At 64.2% G+C, this 16,915-nt stretch overlaps 1 protein-coding gene across 2 annotated transcripts in view; it reads right to left on the bottom strand.

The window, feature by feature from the left end:
* The window catches only part of WNT3A (Wnt family member 3A), a 33,924-nt gene extending 22,111 nt beyond the window's left edge, over positions 1-11,813 (bottom strand). The window contains exons 1-2 of one of the 2 annotated variants that reach the window (XM_002723853.5): positions 11,579-11,813; positions 1,741-1,979 (exon numbers count right to left, since the gene is read on the bottom strand). In XM_002723853.5, the coding sequence (XP_002723899.2) occupies positions 1,741-1,979; positions 11,579-11,649 (310 nt within the window). In that variant the 5' untranslated portion in view covers positions 11,650-11,813. Of the gene's footprint in view, positions 1-1,740; positions 1,980-2,990; positions 3,582-11,578 lie in introns of those variants that run through there. The other variant, XM_070075932.1, reaches the window with a different exon arrangement.
* Positions 11,814-16,915: the final 5,102 nt, after the last annotated feature.

The following is a 16,915-nucleotide window of genomic DNA, read 5'->3' as shown; positions in this document are numbered from 1 at the left end:
AGACTGGCTGCCTTGGCTACATAAGCTGCTGAAGCAACTGATATAAACGAGTCTACAGGCTGCTGGCCTCAGGCCTGCTTTCACCGGACTCCCAGGATCTGTGTGGTGGGTATGTGGGGTGACTCCGTGCCTCTTGCCCTCACCACCTCTTCCTCTCAGGAACAAATCCACAGCAGCACTCCTCCACCAGACACAGCACAGCAGACAGACAGACGACCTGAGACTCCTCCTCCACCAGACACAGCAGACAGACAGACAGATGACCTGAGACTCCTCCTCCACCAGACACAGCAGACAGACGACTTGAGACTCCTCCTTCACCAGATCCTGCAGACAGACTGATGACCTGAGACTCCTCCTCCACCAGTCACAGCACAGCAGACAGAAAGACGACCAAGACTCCTCCTCCACCAGACACAGCAGACAGACAGATGACCTGAGACTCCTCCACCAGACACACCAGACAGACGACCTGAGACTCCTCCACCAGACACACCAGACAGATGACCTGAGATTCCTCCTCCACCAGACACACCAGACAGATGACCTGAGATTCCTCCTCCACCAGACACACCAGACAGATGACCTGAGACTCCTCCTCCACCAGACACAGCAGATACAGACGACCAAGACTCCTCCTCCACCAGATCCAGCAGATAGACTGACGAGCTGAGATTCCTCCTCCACCAGACACAGCAGACAGACAGACGACCTGAGGTTCCTCCTCCTCCATTCACAGCAGACAGACAGACACCGAGACTCCTTCTCCAGAGATAGCACATCACGTCAGCCATACGACGTGCAGACAAAACCAGGCCAAGTCGCCAGCTCCCAGCCTTTGTGGTGGCCAAAGGAGCAGGACCCACAAGTGTTGTGGGGACGTGGAGGAACGGGAAACTGCACAGATGCAGCTGCAGGTCGGGATGCAAAACAAGGCAGGCACTGCAGGAAATGGGACTATGCCTCCAAACACCACAGAATCGCCACAGGACCCAGCAACTCTGCCTCCAGGTGCAAGCCCCATAGGAACCGAAAGCAAGCATCCCAGCAAATGCTCATCAACAGCATCCAAGCAGTGGGAGCCACAGCTTCAGAGGACCCGCATGGGCACCCGGGTTCGCACTTGTGGAGGACTCACTCATGAGAAGGCCGCTGCAGTGGGGGTGAGCCAGAAGGCAGGGTGTTCAGTGAGAGAGGAGCAGTGTCCAGGAAGTGCGGCTCAGCCAGAGAGGAGCAGTGTCCAGGAAGGGCGGCTCAGCCAGAGAGGACCCCGCATCCAGGAGGGGTGGCTCAGCCAGAGGAGCGGACCCTGCATCCAGGAGGGGCAGGGGTAGGCGCTCCCGCAGGGCAGCGTGCAGCGGCCACTGCAGGGCACACAGCAGCCCTGAGCCTTTTCAGGAGGAGCAGGGCATTCTGGGAGTGGATCGAGGTGAGGAACGCACGTTTCCAGCATCCCAGGAGCTGCTGGATCCACACAAAGACCACAGAACACAACTCTCCCGGATTTTAAACGAAGGCGCTAAGCTTGCACCTTGTGTGCTGTTACTTATCTGTCTTTACGTCTGCTTCCCTCCATCTCTGTCATCTGTCTGCCTCTGTCTCTGTCCCTCCTGTCTGCCCACGACAGGGAAGGGACACAGCCCACAAGGCCCCAGGTGATTGTGCTGTGGCGGACCTGCCCAAAGCCCTCCCATGGGGCCTTGAACAAGCAGCTGTCCCCCCACCCCCGGCCCCGCCTACCTCTGTCCAGCACAGGGCCGAAGATGGCCAGGCTGTCGACGGTGGTGCAGTTCCAGCGGCGGCCGCGGAACTGGTGCTGACACTCCTGGACGGCCAGCCGCACGCCCTCCGCCACGCTGGGCATGATCTCCACGTAGTTCCTGCAGAAGCGCAGCTGCTTGGGCACCAGGCCGGGGATGCTGGCACACAGCACGGGATGCGTGCCCAGCGAGGAGTGCTGCGGCCCGACGGCCAGGGACCTGGGGAGGAGGGACGAGGGTCAGTGCTGCAGGCCCGGGACGCCACACGTGCGAAATCTGCGGAGGCCAGCCTTCCCCTGGGGAGCAGACAGCTCCCTTGTAAGGAAACCTGCCCTACCCTGCACCCTCGAGGTAGCTCCAAACACAACACTCCAGCAGCTGCTGCGTGAGGCGGCCAGAGCCCATCCCTGCTGTCTGGCTGCAGGGGCCCCATGGACACTGGGCTCCCGAAGGCAGGGTGGGTGGTGGCCGCTAAGGGGCCTCAGGTAGACCCTGGGGCAGATGGGAACAGGTCAGCCCTGGGAGGCTTCTGGGGTGGGGACCACATCGCACCCCCTCTCCTGGTAGACCCGCTGCTGAACCCCACTCTGGAGACTCCGACCCAGTGTGCAAGGTGGGAGGCACCGGGACATAGCTGATGGGGTGGCCGGGACCGCCAGCTCCTCCCCGGATGTTCGCTTGTCCACAAGTGGGCGCCTGCGTGCTCACGCTCTCGCTCCTCGTGCGTCCACACCCAGCTGACTGTGCACAGGGGACGCATGGACACAGGGGGCACAGCAGATGCGACCTGCGGCCCTGGGCTGGCAGGGCCCTGCCTCCGTCTGTCTCCATTGAGCGACAGGACCAAGGCCCCCCAGTGCGGGCCCCCCAATCACCCACCGCAGCAGCTGCAGGCGTCTGTGGGGTCCAGGGGCTGGCGTCCCCTGCCTGGGTCCTGGTGATTCTGGGGACAGCCTGGACAGCCGCCTGCGGTTGGAAGCTGTGAGACCTGGCCCAAGGAGGGCACAGTTCCGTTCCCGGGGGACACCTGCGGCCCCGCAGCTGCGATCAGCAGCCTCCGGGACAGGAGAGACCAGCCCAGGGGCCCAGCGCCCAGAAGCGAGTGAACGCCGCAGAGCGGGCCCCCAGGCCTCCCCCGCATGCCTGACGGTGGGGGTGACGGCTGCCAGGCCTCTGCTTGCCCTCCACCCAGCAGCCTCCCGTGAGCGCTGGCCCTGACTTGACACTCACCGCACATGGGAGGGCCTCGTGCTGCTCCAGCACACGGCGCCTGGGGCACCCGGTGTCCAGGGCCCTTGTCAGCTCCCCAAACCCCCTCTTCCTCAGCGGAGAAAGGGCGGAGGTGGCCATGAAACTGTCTGCGGCACCTCAGAGTCTCGAGGAGCTCCAGCAAGGCCCTGCGAGGCTGCGGGCCACTGCTCAGCTGCCCAGGGCCAACGTGGCTTCCAGCAGGTGCCCGCCAGTGCCCTACGGGCGGGAACCTTTGCTTCCACCGGGCCACGCGGCGCCGCTCCTCGCGGTGTTATCCTCGATATGCGGAGCAAAGCAGCGACGCGCCTGCCCACGTGCTGAGGGCGCAGGAGCGTGACGTATATGCCCACGTGATGGGGGCTCCGGGAGCGACGCGCCTGCCCACATGCTGAGGGTGCGGCGGAAGTGACATATATGCCCACGTGCCGAGGGCGCAGGGGAGCTACACGCATGCCCACGTGCTGAGGGCGTGGCGGAAGTGACGTATCTGCCCACGTGGTGGGGGCTCTGGGAGCGACGCGCCTGCCCACGTGCTCAGGGCGCAGGGGAGTGACGCGCATGCCCACGTGCGGAGGGCGCAGAGCCGGTGGCCGTGTGCGTGGGGCTGGGTAGAGGACTGGGGCGCTGGCAGGTGGTCCCTGTGCGTCTGTGTGAGCCCCGCGGACTTTTCCGGTGGATGCGAAGGGTCTGCCTGCTGGACCGGGCTTTTCCACACTGGGGAGACCGGAGACGCGCAGAGCAGAGGACTCTGCTGAGACCGAGCCTGGCCGCTCCTTGCTGGACACCGGGCAGCCTGAAGCCTCCTCGGACAGCCCAGAGCCGGGGCCGCTGGCCCCCTGCCTGCCTCACCTGGCGGGGACAGTGTCGGGGACTCCCTGCGCGGGCTGCTGAGTCAGCTCAGCCTGCTCAGGCTCCGGGCAGGCCCCGGCTCGCACCTCCCCGGCGGCGGCGCAGGCGGCAGCGCCAGCTGCTCCAGCTGCTCCGGCCCCCGCCAGCCCTGACTGGCTCCCTCGTGCTCGAATCCAGAGACCTGGAGTGCCTGGGGCTTCTCTTGCTTTCCCGGGGCCCCGGGACGCCTGGAGCTCCTTGAGTAGCTGGGCAGTGTGGCCCCTGGAGGGGTGGGGGACGGGGCCCACCGCAGACGTGCCCTGTCCCACACCTCCCGGCAGAGCCCTCGGATTCAGACGTCGCAGGCAGGGAGAACGCGAGGCTCCAGCAGGCGGCGCCTGCGAAGCCCTTCTAAGAGGCGAGGCTCTGGCCTGGGGGCTCTGGGGGAGACCCACGGCTGCACGGCCCAAGTGGGCCTCCGAGGATGGCAGCATGGCCTGTCGGGGGGTCTCACCAGGAAAGAATGGGGCGCCAGGTCCCCATCCTGGGGGACGCGTCTCTCCAGGGCCCAGTTCTCAGGACACCTAAAACATGATGCCAAACGAACACTGGCTTCACAGACCTGCACCCCCACCCCGCGTCTGGTGCACGGCTGCCTGCGGGAGACGCTGGAGGTTGGAGGCTGCCGGGCCTCTGCAAGTTTTCAGCTGGAGGGAGCTAACTGCTGCCCTCAGGTCACGGCGTCCCCGGACCGCTGTGACTGATCCTGGCCACAGCTGGACAGTGCCTGAGGGAATGGCGCTGGACAACCTGGCCTCAAAGGGCAGAGGTGTTTCCCATGAGCCTCAAGCGGCGTATGCAGCTGAGCCCACCCCAAGCCCGACCCGAGCTGGGTGCTGGGAGGACCCCTCTGTCCCTGAGCGCTAACAGAAGCTGCCTCCCTGTGCTGCTCACTGGGGCACCTGCAGAGGGGGTCTCTGTGGGGTTTGCACCTCTGCCTGCACCCAGGTGCCTTTCTCCTGCACGCCCCAGCTCCGGCATGCCGCCTGCCAACCACTCAGCCCCTCAGCTGGCCCCACCTGCCTTGTCACCTGTGGAAGCCCAGCGATGACCCGCACACAGGCCCACAAAACCTAAGCCAGACAGTCCAGAGCCCTCCTGGAGCAGCACAGAGGTCCTGGCACATCTGCCTCCCAGGGACTCCCTTTTCCAATACCCTACAAGGCCCTCAAAATGCACTAAACACCAGGATGAGCGAGGGGACACTTGTGAGCCCGTCCAGTACCAACCATGCCTACTGCAGCCCTGCTGCTGACATGGCGTGGTCACAGGGGGGATGTGGTGGAGCCCCCCCACCTTCAAGCCTCACCCCTGTCCCCCGGCTGAACTGGGAGGCCCTTGGTTACTGCACCTGCTCTCCACGGCAGGTCCCGACAGCCTCCCAGGAGCTGGAGCCCCAGAAGAGGCTGGGCCGTGGCATCAGGTGCTGGGAAGGTGGTTGGGATGGCTCCTGGCCTGAGTGGGCACTGCCCTAATTATGCCCCAGGTGCCAGCCCTGAGCACCTGCTGGGGTCCCTAGTATGAGGTCTGCCACCCGTCCTCCTGTGTCCCGAGGGGCCTGCCTTGGGGTCATTTGCTGAAGGGGCCAGGGTGCCGGGGCTCAGGCCGTAGCCCTGTCTTTGGCCCAGATCGGGGAGGCATCTGGTCATTTCACATTCACACCTGGGTTCCTCTGTCCTGGGCATGGCGAGATCCAGGCCGTGCTGCGGGGTCCATGGGAGAGGTCGAGAGACCACCCTCGTGGCACGTACCTGCCCACACCTGCCCTCCCCGCCAGCTCCATGGGAGGATGCGATTGGGAGGAGTGTGACACCGAACTCCAGCCCCTCCAGCCCCCAGGATGGGGCATCCCCACCTGTCACCCTGCCTTTCCCCCGGCCCAGCTGGGAGAAGCCTCCTGCACCGCAGGTGTGCACCGTGGAGCTTGTGTCACCACAAGGCAGCCGTCGAGAGGACCCCAGAAGGACTGCAGGGTGCAGAACTCACCCCAAGGGACTGCTCTCCCCCTCGTGTGTCTCCAGGCCCCAGCTTCATTCTGTGTGCACAGCCCATTTGTCAGGGAAGCCATTGCCTTGCACTCTGCCTGTCCCTGTCCTCACAGTGTCAGTCGTGGCCGTGGCCATGTGAGCCACGCCTGCAGCCCACGAGCACTAATGGTTTTTCTCCCCCTCCTCCCCTCCTCCTGCCGAAAGGCCGGGCACCTGGCCAGGGCTGTAGCAGAGGCGCTGGCTGTGACTTGCAGGGGAGGAAGGAGGCGGGCGGCCGGCCAGCCCAGCCCGGCCGAGCCGAGGGCCTCCAGCTTCTGTTTGGTCCCGTGTGAATTTCATCGTCTTTGTGCGTGGCCATACGATGCTGATGCTGGCCGCTCCCTGTGGACAGCGGCTTGGGGCAAGGGGAGGGGCTTCGTGACACCCTCGCCTCGTGCAGCCACCCAGCCCGCCTGCCAGGCCCCAGCAAGAGGTGCCACGTCTCGGCACCTCTCTCCTTGTGGTTGAAGCCGACAGACCCAGAGTGGTCACGCAGAAGTCCTGGGGGACTCTGGTTACAGGCAGGGGTCTGCGGGGAGCTCCAGCGGCGCCCCCTCCCAGGCCTGTTCCCCATCCATCGAGGTCGGCTCTGCCTGAGGCTGCGAGAGCACGGTGAGGAGTGGATGCGCAGTGGTCACTGCCTGGCTGGGGGTCATTCAGTGCCACCTGGGCGTGTCAGTGGACAGGGCACCTCAAGGAGGCACCGGATGCCCCCAGCCCTGTCAGCCACCTCCCTGGCCGTGAGGAAGAGGGCCGCCCAGAGCCAGCGCCTTGGGAAGGCGGAGCACTATGGAGGACCCTGGCTGAGCCGCGGTCTCTGCAGGTACAGCGAGGCCTGGGCACCTCCGTGCTGCTAGGGTCAGGGCCTTTTCATGGAGGGGCGTGAGGGTCCCATCCTCAGACCAGTGGCCCCTGGGGGTGGGCGGCCCCCAGCCAACCGGGACAGTCTGTCCCCTCTGGAATGGGGCTGCCCCCAAGGTTCCGCTTTCTCTTCCCAGCTAGGGCCAGAGGCGTCCCCGCCCCGGGCTCCCCATCCCTGCCGGGAGCCCTCCCAGCAGCGCCTGGTGCTGCCCGCAGGGCCAGGATTACCGACACATACTTTGGGCGAGTCCCGGCAGGCGGGGAGGCCCCGTGCCCGCGGCCAGGCATTTGCCAGCCTCCCTGGGCGGCAGCGGCACGTTTCCCTGGGAAGGAATGTGGACGTGCCAACGGGTGAGACACGGGCAGAGTGTCACCTGAGAGGCCAGGAGGGAGACTGAGGCAGAGGCTGCCACATGCCCCAGGCTCAGGGCTGGGACCTCCTTGAGGGTGAGGAGGGGACTTGCAGAGACAGCAAGCTTCATCCTCACACCATGACGCTCCGGTTCTCACAGGCAAGAGTCCGTCCACCCCAGCCTCACTGCTTAGCAACAGGCGACTCTGGAGATGCCAGAAAGGAGGCAGAATGGTGATGTCCACTCACTGAAAGCCGTGCCCAGGTGCTGGGGGTGCCACGGACACGTTTCCAAAAGGTCCCATGGTCAGTGAGACACAGCCACACCTGGCCCACTCTGCACGGGATCTGCACCTCCTCCATCACACAGCTCAGGTCCAGGGTCTCAGCTCACCCTGGAGTAGCTCACAGAGTTGGGGACCACGGAGCCCTGGCCCTGTCTGCACCCACAGCCCAGCCCCCTTTCTCGAGCTTGTTTCTGGCAGCTCACCTTCTTAGGAACTCTTGCCCACCCTGTGTCAAATCTGCCTCCCTGCCACCTGCAGCCTCTGCTCCCAGTGCCTGTGGAGCCACACGGAGTCTGAGCCTCCTCCAACCACCAGTCATGCCACGAAGTGGGCAGCAGCAGCAGCTCCTTCCCCTTCCTTCTCAGACGGGGCAAATGTGAAATCTCCCGCTGGGGCCGAAACCCCTCCCAGGGAGGCCTGGGCGCAGGAAGTGCCACGGCACCTTCAGGCCCCGAGGCCACCAATCACTTCCCCCAGGTCTGCCTGTGCTTCATGGCAGGCAACCCAGTGCTCAGAGGTGGGCTGTGGCCCCACTTTCCCCCCAGGGAAAAAGTGGCCAGCAGGTGCTTGTGGACGCATCCTGTGCTCTCTGCCACATGAACGTAACACACTTAAAAGGGAGTCAAGGCAACGAGTCTGATAACATGGATGGGCCAGCAGGCTGAGGACGCCAGGTGGGGGACTGTGTGGCTGGTCCGGGCCCCGGATCCCGGTGATTTGAGACGGGTGGTCTGGCTGTGGTCACTTGTGACAGTGCCCTGAGGAAAGCTGCAGGAGGCAGGGCTGCCCCCGAACTCCTCAAGCTGACAGCACTGCTGGGGGGGGGGGGGAGGTCAGCCTGGAGTCCCATTCTCTCATCTGCAAGTTTCACCTGCTAGTCACCCCCAGGCTTTGGGGGGTGCAGAGAGGCAGAGGGAGATGGAGAGAGACAGGGAGAGGCAGATACAGGTGCAGGGAGAAGACAAGGAGGAAGGAGAAGGCTCCCTTGCAGGAACTAGCAGAGGTGCAACTGGCTGCCTGAGAAGCTCAGACACCTGTTCAACTTCCTGGGTCTCCAAGGGCCGCCTGTCCCTGCCCAGATGTCCCCTTCCCATCTCCACCTCTTCTCCATGCTGCAGCTGACCACTCACCTATCACAAAGTCTCCAGTACCTCCATGTGCCTGTACATCCCAACCGGAACTCTCCCCTCCGTCTGTGCCTCAACCCCATGGGCACCTACTTCACTCACCCCATGGTCCGTGGGCATGTGGTGAGACCTGTGGCCCCCCATCCTTCACTGCCATGTGAGGACAGTGAAGACTCCATGTGATGAGCCCCCTGGGGGCAACCTTGGCCAGGGGCTGTGCAGACTAGGAGGCAGGTGACAGCTGAACCAGCCTTTGGGGCAGCAGGGGGCAAGGGCTGAGCACTGGCTTCCTGGAAGGTGTGTGGGAAGGGGAGCTGAGAGGGATCTGGGGCTGGCCCTGCAGAAGTAGGGGTCACTGATGGGCTTCTGTCCTGGCTCAGCCTGTCTCAGGCTGTTGACAGTCCATGGCCAGGGAGAAGGCTGGACACGGGCTGCACACTGAGTGACCATTGCACTTGATGGCTCTGCCTGGGTGCTCGTGGAGCCCACAGTCCAGAGGGCACTAGAGGGGCTGGTGAGAAGGTTCCCAGAGGGAAAGGGGGCCAGGGTGGGACTCTTGGAACATAAAGGACCTCACCCCGCCTCTGAGGACAGCCAGGGTATCGGCCACTGCAAGCAATGAGTCCAGGCTGCTGAGAGGGTGTGGGGCCCGAGGAACGGGATGGGCTGAGGACTAGGGATGAAGACAGTGCAAGGAACAGAGGGATGGAGTGCTTGGCCCCTGTGGGCTCGGACCCTGGCTGACCCCTAGGGCCTGCTGGGAGACACAGGGACATCCCGAGAAGCCCTTGGCGGAGGCTGGGGCAGGAGGGAGCCGGTGCCACCAAGCCAGGCCAGTCTTCTGCGCCCACAGTCTCTGTCATTCATTCCAATTCCACAAGAAGAGAACTCAGTCTGGACAAGGGTGTGGGGGGAGGGGCATGCGCAAGAGTGGCCCACTCGGGACCCCTCTGCCTTTAGAGTGGACCTGGGGTCTGCCGTGCCACCACGGATTAGAGATGTTCCTGGTGGTCCTGGCATTCCGGACACCTAGACACCTCGGGCCACTCCACCCAGAGCTGGGCTGGGCTGCTTTCCGGCTTGGTTTCTCCAGGTGAACAGAGGTTCCCAGGTTGAAGTCACTTTCTCTTTCCTATGCAAGGTGCGAGGGGCAGGGCTGGAAGGCAGCCCGCCCCCCCCCCCCACTTCCCTTTAGGGAGGGAGGGTAAAGCAGACCACCCAGCCAGGGGTGAGGACAGGTGGCAACTTAGAGAGAGGTCTCCCAGGCTGGGTCTCTGCTCTGCCGCAGCCGGGGCTAACCCAGCGCGGTCAGGAGCACCTCCTTCCTCCCAGGGGGATGCCTACCTGGGGAGGGTGAGCGAAACCAGGAGCCCTCACCCGAGGCCCTCCTCCGATTGCAGGCGCCCCTCCCCCCAAGGCGCTGTTCCTTTCTTTCCGTGAGCCCCCTCCTCACCAGACGAGTGCCCCCCCCCCTTAGGCAAAGAGGGCTGGAGGTGGGAGTCTTGGTGTCCCCAGGGGAACCTCCCCAAGGGGTTCCTCAGGAAGCAGAGAATCGCAAAGTGTGGAGTCCCACCGAGAACAAAGGCGCCGCGGAGGAGGAGGTGAGACAGGGTCCTAGCCACATCCCTGCAGTCCTGGGGGCTCCCTGTGCCCCTTTGCCCTGGGGCCAAGGGCTGCCCCCTGCCCTAGAGGGCGCGCATGCCCCTGAGAGGCCCAGACACAGGACGCGGACGGCCCAGATGATAAGAGTAGTGTTTGCGCGTGGGGAGCTGGGTGAGGCTGCGGACCGCAGATGCCGGGGCGCGGGGTGGCCAGGTGCAGCGGCCGGGCCCTTGCTTAGGAGTAGCGCGGGGAAGGGGTGCGCCCTTCAGCGCCTTGCAGGCGGCGGCGGGTCCTAATTAGAAGCCTGGCGCGGGATGGGGCAGCTCCCGGGGCGCCCTCGGGCGAGCAGTCCCAGCTCCCTGTGGCCGGCGGCATGCGCTTCAGGGCCTGCGCCCCAGGGCGCGCCCGCTCGGGGAAGCGCCGGGAGCCGGGAGCCGTACGTGCGGAGGGAGCCAGAGCGCACCAGGAGTCCCTGCGGACCCCGCCACCTCTCCCAGGCCCCATGCTGGGCCGGGGCTGTCCCTCGCCCCGCCCCGCCCCGCCCCGCGCCTCAGACCCGGCTCCCCAGCTCCTGAACCGTCTCGGAGAGAAAAATTATTATCGGATTAGATGTACTTCGCTCGCTCGGGCTTCCCCCTTCCCCTCGGCGTAATTATTATAATTCCAGGCGAGCCGTCGGAGCGGGTTCCCGGGCAGGGAAGCCTCTCTCCACCTCGGGTCTCTAGCCGCGCGCCCCCGCCCTCGGGCACCCGCATTTCCGCACCGTGGGCGTCCAAGGGCCGGAGGATCCTGGCTCAGTGACCCAGGCTCTGCGGAATGACGCGCCCTGAGGAAGGGTCCCTCGGTTCCCCTCTCTCCCGGGATGTGTGACCGGGAGGCGCTTGGGTTTGGCGAGGATCTGACCACAAGGTGCCGGGCAGTGGGTTCCCCAGTGCGGGCCGCTCGCTCTAACCCGACGCGACACCCCCGCCCGCAGGCAGCTGCGGGCCGGCGCTCCGGGAGAGGCCCCGGGGTCCCCACGCTGGGACTGCCTAGTGCGCCCGGGCCCGGGTCGCCTTTACGTAACCGCGCCGCCGAGCTGGGTCTTGTCTCAGCGACTTTGTTTTAGGGCGTGGGGGTGGGGGGGAGAGATGCAGCCACCAAGCACAGTCCCCGCGAGCCTCCGTCTCCGCGCGCGGCCGCCGCCTGCCCTCCGCTCTCGCCCAGCGCAAGATGTGAACATAGCTTGCCCGCCTCTCCCTGCCCGACGCCAGGGTTGGCCGGGACCCTGCCCGACCCCCTCCACGGGCTCCGGGAGTCGATGTCCCCGGAAGCTCAACCACCCGAGTCCCAGGCGCCGCCGTGGAAGGCATCGGTCCGTTGCCCGTGGGTGCAGACTCCCGAGGGGACGGCCGCCCTGGGGGCCCCGGGGAGGCTCACTCACCACCAGATGGGGTAGCTGCCCAGCGCCGGCCTCAAGCTGCACAGCAGCAAGAAGTATCCCAGCGGAGCCATCGCCGCGCGCGAGAGCGCGCAAGGCCGAAGTCCGCCTGAGAGCGCGGGCGCCCGTGAGGGCTGGGCCCTGGGAGCTGCGGCTGCTGCGGCCGCGGGTGCGCGGCAGTGCGCGGCAGTGCGGGCTCCGAGGGCGGCGCTGCGCCAGGTGGGCCGGCAGCCCGGCGGCGGGCCGAGGCCCGGGGCGGCGCGGGGCGGCAGGGGCGGGGCACCGCTGCGGGGGGCGCCCGCCGGGGCCCGGGCCAGCGCCCGGGCGGGGCGGGGCGGGGCTGGGGAGCTAGAACTGCGGCGGCGGCGGCGCCGGCCCCTCGTGAGGCCGTGGGTGCGCGGGTGCGCTCGAGCTGCTGCAGGTGCGCGGGGTGCGCGGCGCGCTCGGGTGGCGTGTCCAGGTGTGCTCCAGTGCCGGAGTGCGTGGGTGGAGCGGGCCAGCTGGGGCCCGGGACTGCACGGTCAGTTGGCACCCGCGGGGTTCGCGCGGCGCCCGCCCTGTACTCTCCGTGGGACGCGCGGTCTGCCTCGCATTGGCGCTCCTGCTTTCTGAGCACTTGCGTCTCGGCCCCAAGATGGCTTGGCTCCTCTGTCGTGTCCCGTCACCGTGCAGGGGCAGTGTTGGCCGCCCCTGGCTCCTCTGTCTTCGACCAGACCTTGCTCAGCCACGATCTGCGCTGCTGGAGAGTCTTGGCCGGTGCGCAAGACCGGGGAGCGCGTGACCTGGCCTAGGGAGAGCGGCCCGATGGGCGCTCTCTGGTCACGCCGGGAAGAGTTGGCCCTGCCTGCGGCCCAAGGATAGGCCCCTCCGCTTGTCTCTGACACGCACGGGGAAGAGAGCACACGGCCCGGCACGGGGAGGGGCGGGGGCCGGGGGAAGGCAGCCTCTGCTCCAGCTCCAGCGCTCCAGACCCGGACCTTCCAAAGGCAATCATTTCTGTGTTAGACGCCACACGGCAGCGAAGAACAGAGAGGGAGAGTGGCTTGCTGAGGTCACCCTTGTGGCTGGAGCAGGGAAGACCCAAGCCGGAGACCCCACCCTGGTCCTGTCCCTGAGCTGAGCAGGCTCCTGGAGATGCCGGCCTCAGACTGAGCCCTGGGGACCCTGCGGCTCCCGGCCCCAAGCCTTGCTGCCTGGTGTGGGGAGAGGCCTGGCTGCACAGTCAGAGAAGGCTGACCACTCCCCACTTCCTGGTGTCCCAAGGGAGCCGTGCAGTTGGGGTTTTGTCCCCAAGGCACAGAGAGCGCTGTTCCCACTCAGGAGGAGCTCCCTTCACATCACCTTGGGGACCCAGTTCAGTGTTCTCATGCTCCCCCACTAGTGGCTGCATGCCTCCCACCCCAGGGGAAGGGGGAAGAATTCTGGGGTGAGGCAGAGAAGGGGCAGGGGCTGGCTTCTCCTCTGAGCACCCTCTGTCCAATCGTGGAGATCCCGAATACATACTGTGCTCCTGGGGGACCTGGGCCATGGAACGAGGTGGGTGGGGCCACGGATCAGGGTGGCCATGCCCAAGCTGCCCAGCAGCCTCCCAGCTGTCAGGCAGGCACCATCCTGCAGCCTGGCCTCCTGCCCCTTTGGCCTCTGCCTTGCTGCTTCCATGGATCCTGCTGAGCCCCTGCCCCCTGCCCATGGGTGCCCGGCCGCTCGCCATGCCCCAGAAGGCAGAGAAGGCTTCAGCTCCCAGGCGGGGGCTCTTCCCCGGCACACTCTCAGAGACTGGAATGATACCCGTGGAGGGGCGCTGGCAGGATGGGCTGCAAGGTGGTGCTTGGCTGGGGTCGTTCAGGGCTGCCCTTCCCTGTGTGGGGCCCCTTGCTGAGGGGGCTCTGCCTTTGCCTCCTTTGGTCTATGTGAGAATGCTGGCCTTGGACAGCTATGTGGGGCTGGAATTGGTGGAGAGGGGAGCAGGGGCAGGGACTCTTGCTTGGGTGGCAGGGGATGCCCTGTGCCTGGCACAGGCTGGCACAGAAACTGTTTTCTGGGCTCCATCAAAGGCCCTGAGCATGGTTTGATTGGGGCAAGCTGAGCTGGGGTCCCCCAGGCCATCTCCAGTCAGTGCAAGCAGAGGCAGGAGACAAGATCTCTGATTTGCAGCCTGAAGCATCCAGTCCGACCTGGGGCTGCTCTCACTGCCCTGGAAGTGCTACGCACTGTGCCAGCGTCCAGTCCGACTTGAGGCTGTGCTCACTGCCCTAGAAGTGCTAAGCACTATGCCAGGGCCCCTTCCGTGTTGGCCATGGCTGACAATGAAAGATGTCCCTGACCAGCCAGACCCTGCTCCGCATGGGGCAGGCATGGGACAGGCATCTGGTGAGCAGCCCGCAGCCCTGGCCTGCCCATTGGAGAGCACGTAGGTGCAGACAGGGAGGAGAGCGAGACCTCCGGAGCCCACGTGGGAAAGTGGCTTGTGGTGATGGTGGGGGTACCTGGGAGGAGGGGCGGCCACAGGCTTGATGACACAGAGACCACAGTTATGGGTGAGTCTGCAGGAGACAGGTTTCTGGTCCATCGTGGGGCTGTTGGAGGGCCCTGGGGTGGGCTTCCAGAGCAAGCACCTAGAGGAGGCCACCATCCCTGATGGGCGGTCTTTGTGTGGTGGTGCAGAGCCTGTATTTCTGCCTGACCCAGGGAAGAGTTTGGGGAGCCACAGAGCTGGAGAATGAGGTCCAGTGAGCAGGACAGAGTGGGGTTCAGGAGTCAGAAGAGGCAACACCCTCCACCCCCACCCCCTGGCCAGTGGGGGTTTCATCTGTTCCGGAAGCTTCTCTGACCTGCAGGGTGGGTCCTCTGAGCTCAGAGGCAAAGGGCCCCAGACTTTCCCTTTGTGTGAACAGAAATACCTAACAGGGGCTGGCACAGTGGTGCAGCAGGTAAAACCCTGGCCTGCAGTGCAGACATTCCTTATGGGTGCCAGATCAAGTCCTGGCGGCTCCACTTCCAATCCAGCTCCCTGCACATATGCCTGGGAAAGCAGTGGACCCCTGTACCCACATGGGAGACCCAGAGGATGCTCCTGGCTCCTGGCTTTGGCGTACTCAGCCCTGGCCATTGTGGCCATTATTGTGGCCATTTGAGGAGTAAACCAGTGGATGGAAGTCTCTCTCTCTCATGCTTCCTTTCAAATAAATTAATTGTTTTAAAAAAGAAATACCTAGCCGCTTTGTGTATTATGTGATGAGGTTCAAATGATGTAATAATTAGTAGTTTCTAAAAACTTATGTGCATTAAAGACATAATGTATTTTTTTAAGATTTATATATTTATTTGAAAGGCAGAATGACAGTGAGAGGAGAGATGGAGGCCTCCCATCCACTGGTTCACTTCCCAAATGATTGCAACAACTAAGGCTGGGCTGGACTGGAGCCAGGAGCCAGGGACTCCACCCTGGTCTCCCACGTAGATGGCAGTACTTGGGCCACCTTCAACTGCAGGAAGCTGGATTGGGAGTGGAGCAGCCGGGACTTGAACACACTCTGATATAGGATGCTGGGTGTCGTAAGAGGGGCTTAAGCTTTTGCACCAAAATGCCAGCCCTAAATAATGTATTTAAAAATTTTAAGTCTATTTGGAAGTAACAGGAAAGAGGAGAGAGAGAGAAAGAGAGAGAGAGAGAGATCTCCATCTGCTAGTTCACTCCCCAGATGGCTGCAACGGCAGAGGCTGGGTCAGGAAAAGCCAGGGGCCAGGAGCCCAGTTCAGGTCCCCCACCCCTCAAGCAGTGACTATTGCCGCCCAGAATGCACATTAGTAGGAGGCTGGAATCAGGAGAAGAGCCAGGATTCGAGCCCAGGCACTGACCTTGGATGTGGGCGTCCCCAGCTGCAGCTTCACCCTGTGCCTGACACCTGCTCCAAGAAGTAAAGACATTTTAAATTTCATTCCCGAATAGCTGCAGTCACCTGCTGTGCCAAGCGATGCCTGCACACCCATTGCCACCACCGTGCCACCACCTGTGCCACCCACCCGAGCCACACTGATGCGTACCAGGCCCTCCCTGCCAACCATGGCAGTGGCCCCAAACCTGGCTGCACAAGGGGAGGGGTCTGTGGAAGGAGCCAGCACGTCATGTCCACCTGCAGGGACCAGGGGATTCTGCAGTCTCTGGACACTTGCTGCAGCACCAGGGTGCCTTGGCTCTGAAGAGGCAGCCAGGGCCGGTCCTTTGGTGCTCAGCTCATCTGAGCCAGACCCAAGGGGAGCCACAAGGCACAGGCTCCCCTGGGGCTGCAGGCCTGGCTCTGCCTGCCTCCCCCACCCGCCATGCCTGGGTTTGCTTGTCTTGTCTTTCCATTGGTCCGCAGGTGTCTGCTGTCACAGCCGTGGGCCCTCCCACGCACTTGTCTAGCTCCACGTCCCTGTACCCTCTTCCCTGCTGCTCAGCCTGGGAGCCGTGTGTCCCTGCTTGCCCTTGGCGGTGGCAGCTCCAAGCTTGGGACAGTCCATCTCCCGAGGGTCACTTGGTCCTGTGTGTTGTGTTTGTGTAGGGTCTCCTAGCCTGTGTGCGGCTCGGCTGTCCCTGCCTCCCCCATGCACTTTTCCAAGCTGCTCCTTTGCCAGCTCTGAAACCCAGGGTCTCTGCCCTGCCGACCCCTCCATGCATGCGGTGATCCGGGCCTCTCTGCTTCTCCTGTCCCTCCCCCGCTGCCTTCCTCCTCGGCCTCCATCCTGGCTGTGCATGCGTCTGTTCCTCGCTTGTCCTTTGCACTTGGGGTTACAGAGTCGCTTTACCCGCCCCCCCCCACCCCATGGTTTCAGTTGCTACAGTCTGAAGTCCCCGAGAGGGCGATTCAAACTCTGCCTCACCATGACTGGCATGGCGAGACTCCTGCCGCCCCGTCCTGGTTGGTCTGAGGCACCGGCTTTCCTCGGTGCACCCCACGGCATAAAAGGCGACACTGACTGGAATGACAGAGCATCCCCAGCAAGGAAAGGGTTGCCGGACTTCCATGCAGCTGATTGCTATGACTGCTCCGTCTTATCGTCAGCTCATCTCTTACTGTGCATGATGCACTAATTCAGCCCCATCAGAGATGTGCACGTGCAGGGAAAGAACAGGGAGAGTTTATGGCCCAGGGTCTCTGGCATCCCTTGAGCTCTTGGAACGGAGCCCCCATGGGCTGGGGGGGGTCCAGCCAAGAGCCCTGGTTCCCGTGACTGCTCAGCTCTCCTGAAGGTTCACACTGGAGGGCAAGGTGGTTGGATGACTTCTTCAAGACCTTGGAGTGGACGCTGGGGGTGCCCGCTGTGTGCGCAGCTCCCTGCTGGGACCCCTGGACAGAA

The sequence above is a fragment of the Oryctolagus cuniculus genome, chromosome 6 (genome assembly GCF_964237555.1).
Source record: "Oryctolagus cuniculus chromosome 6, mOryCun1.1, whole genome shotgun sequence".
Lineage (NCBI taxonomy): Eukaryota > Metazoa > Chordata > Mammalia > Lagomorpha > Leporidae > Oryctolagus > Oryctolagus cuniculus.
This window is presented reverse-complemented; position numbering and strand designations above follow the sequence as displayed.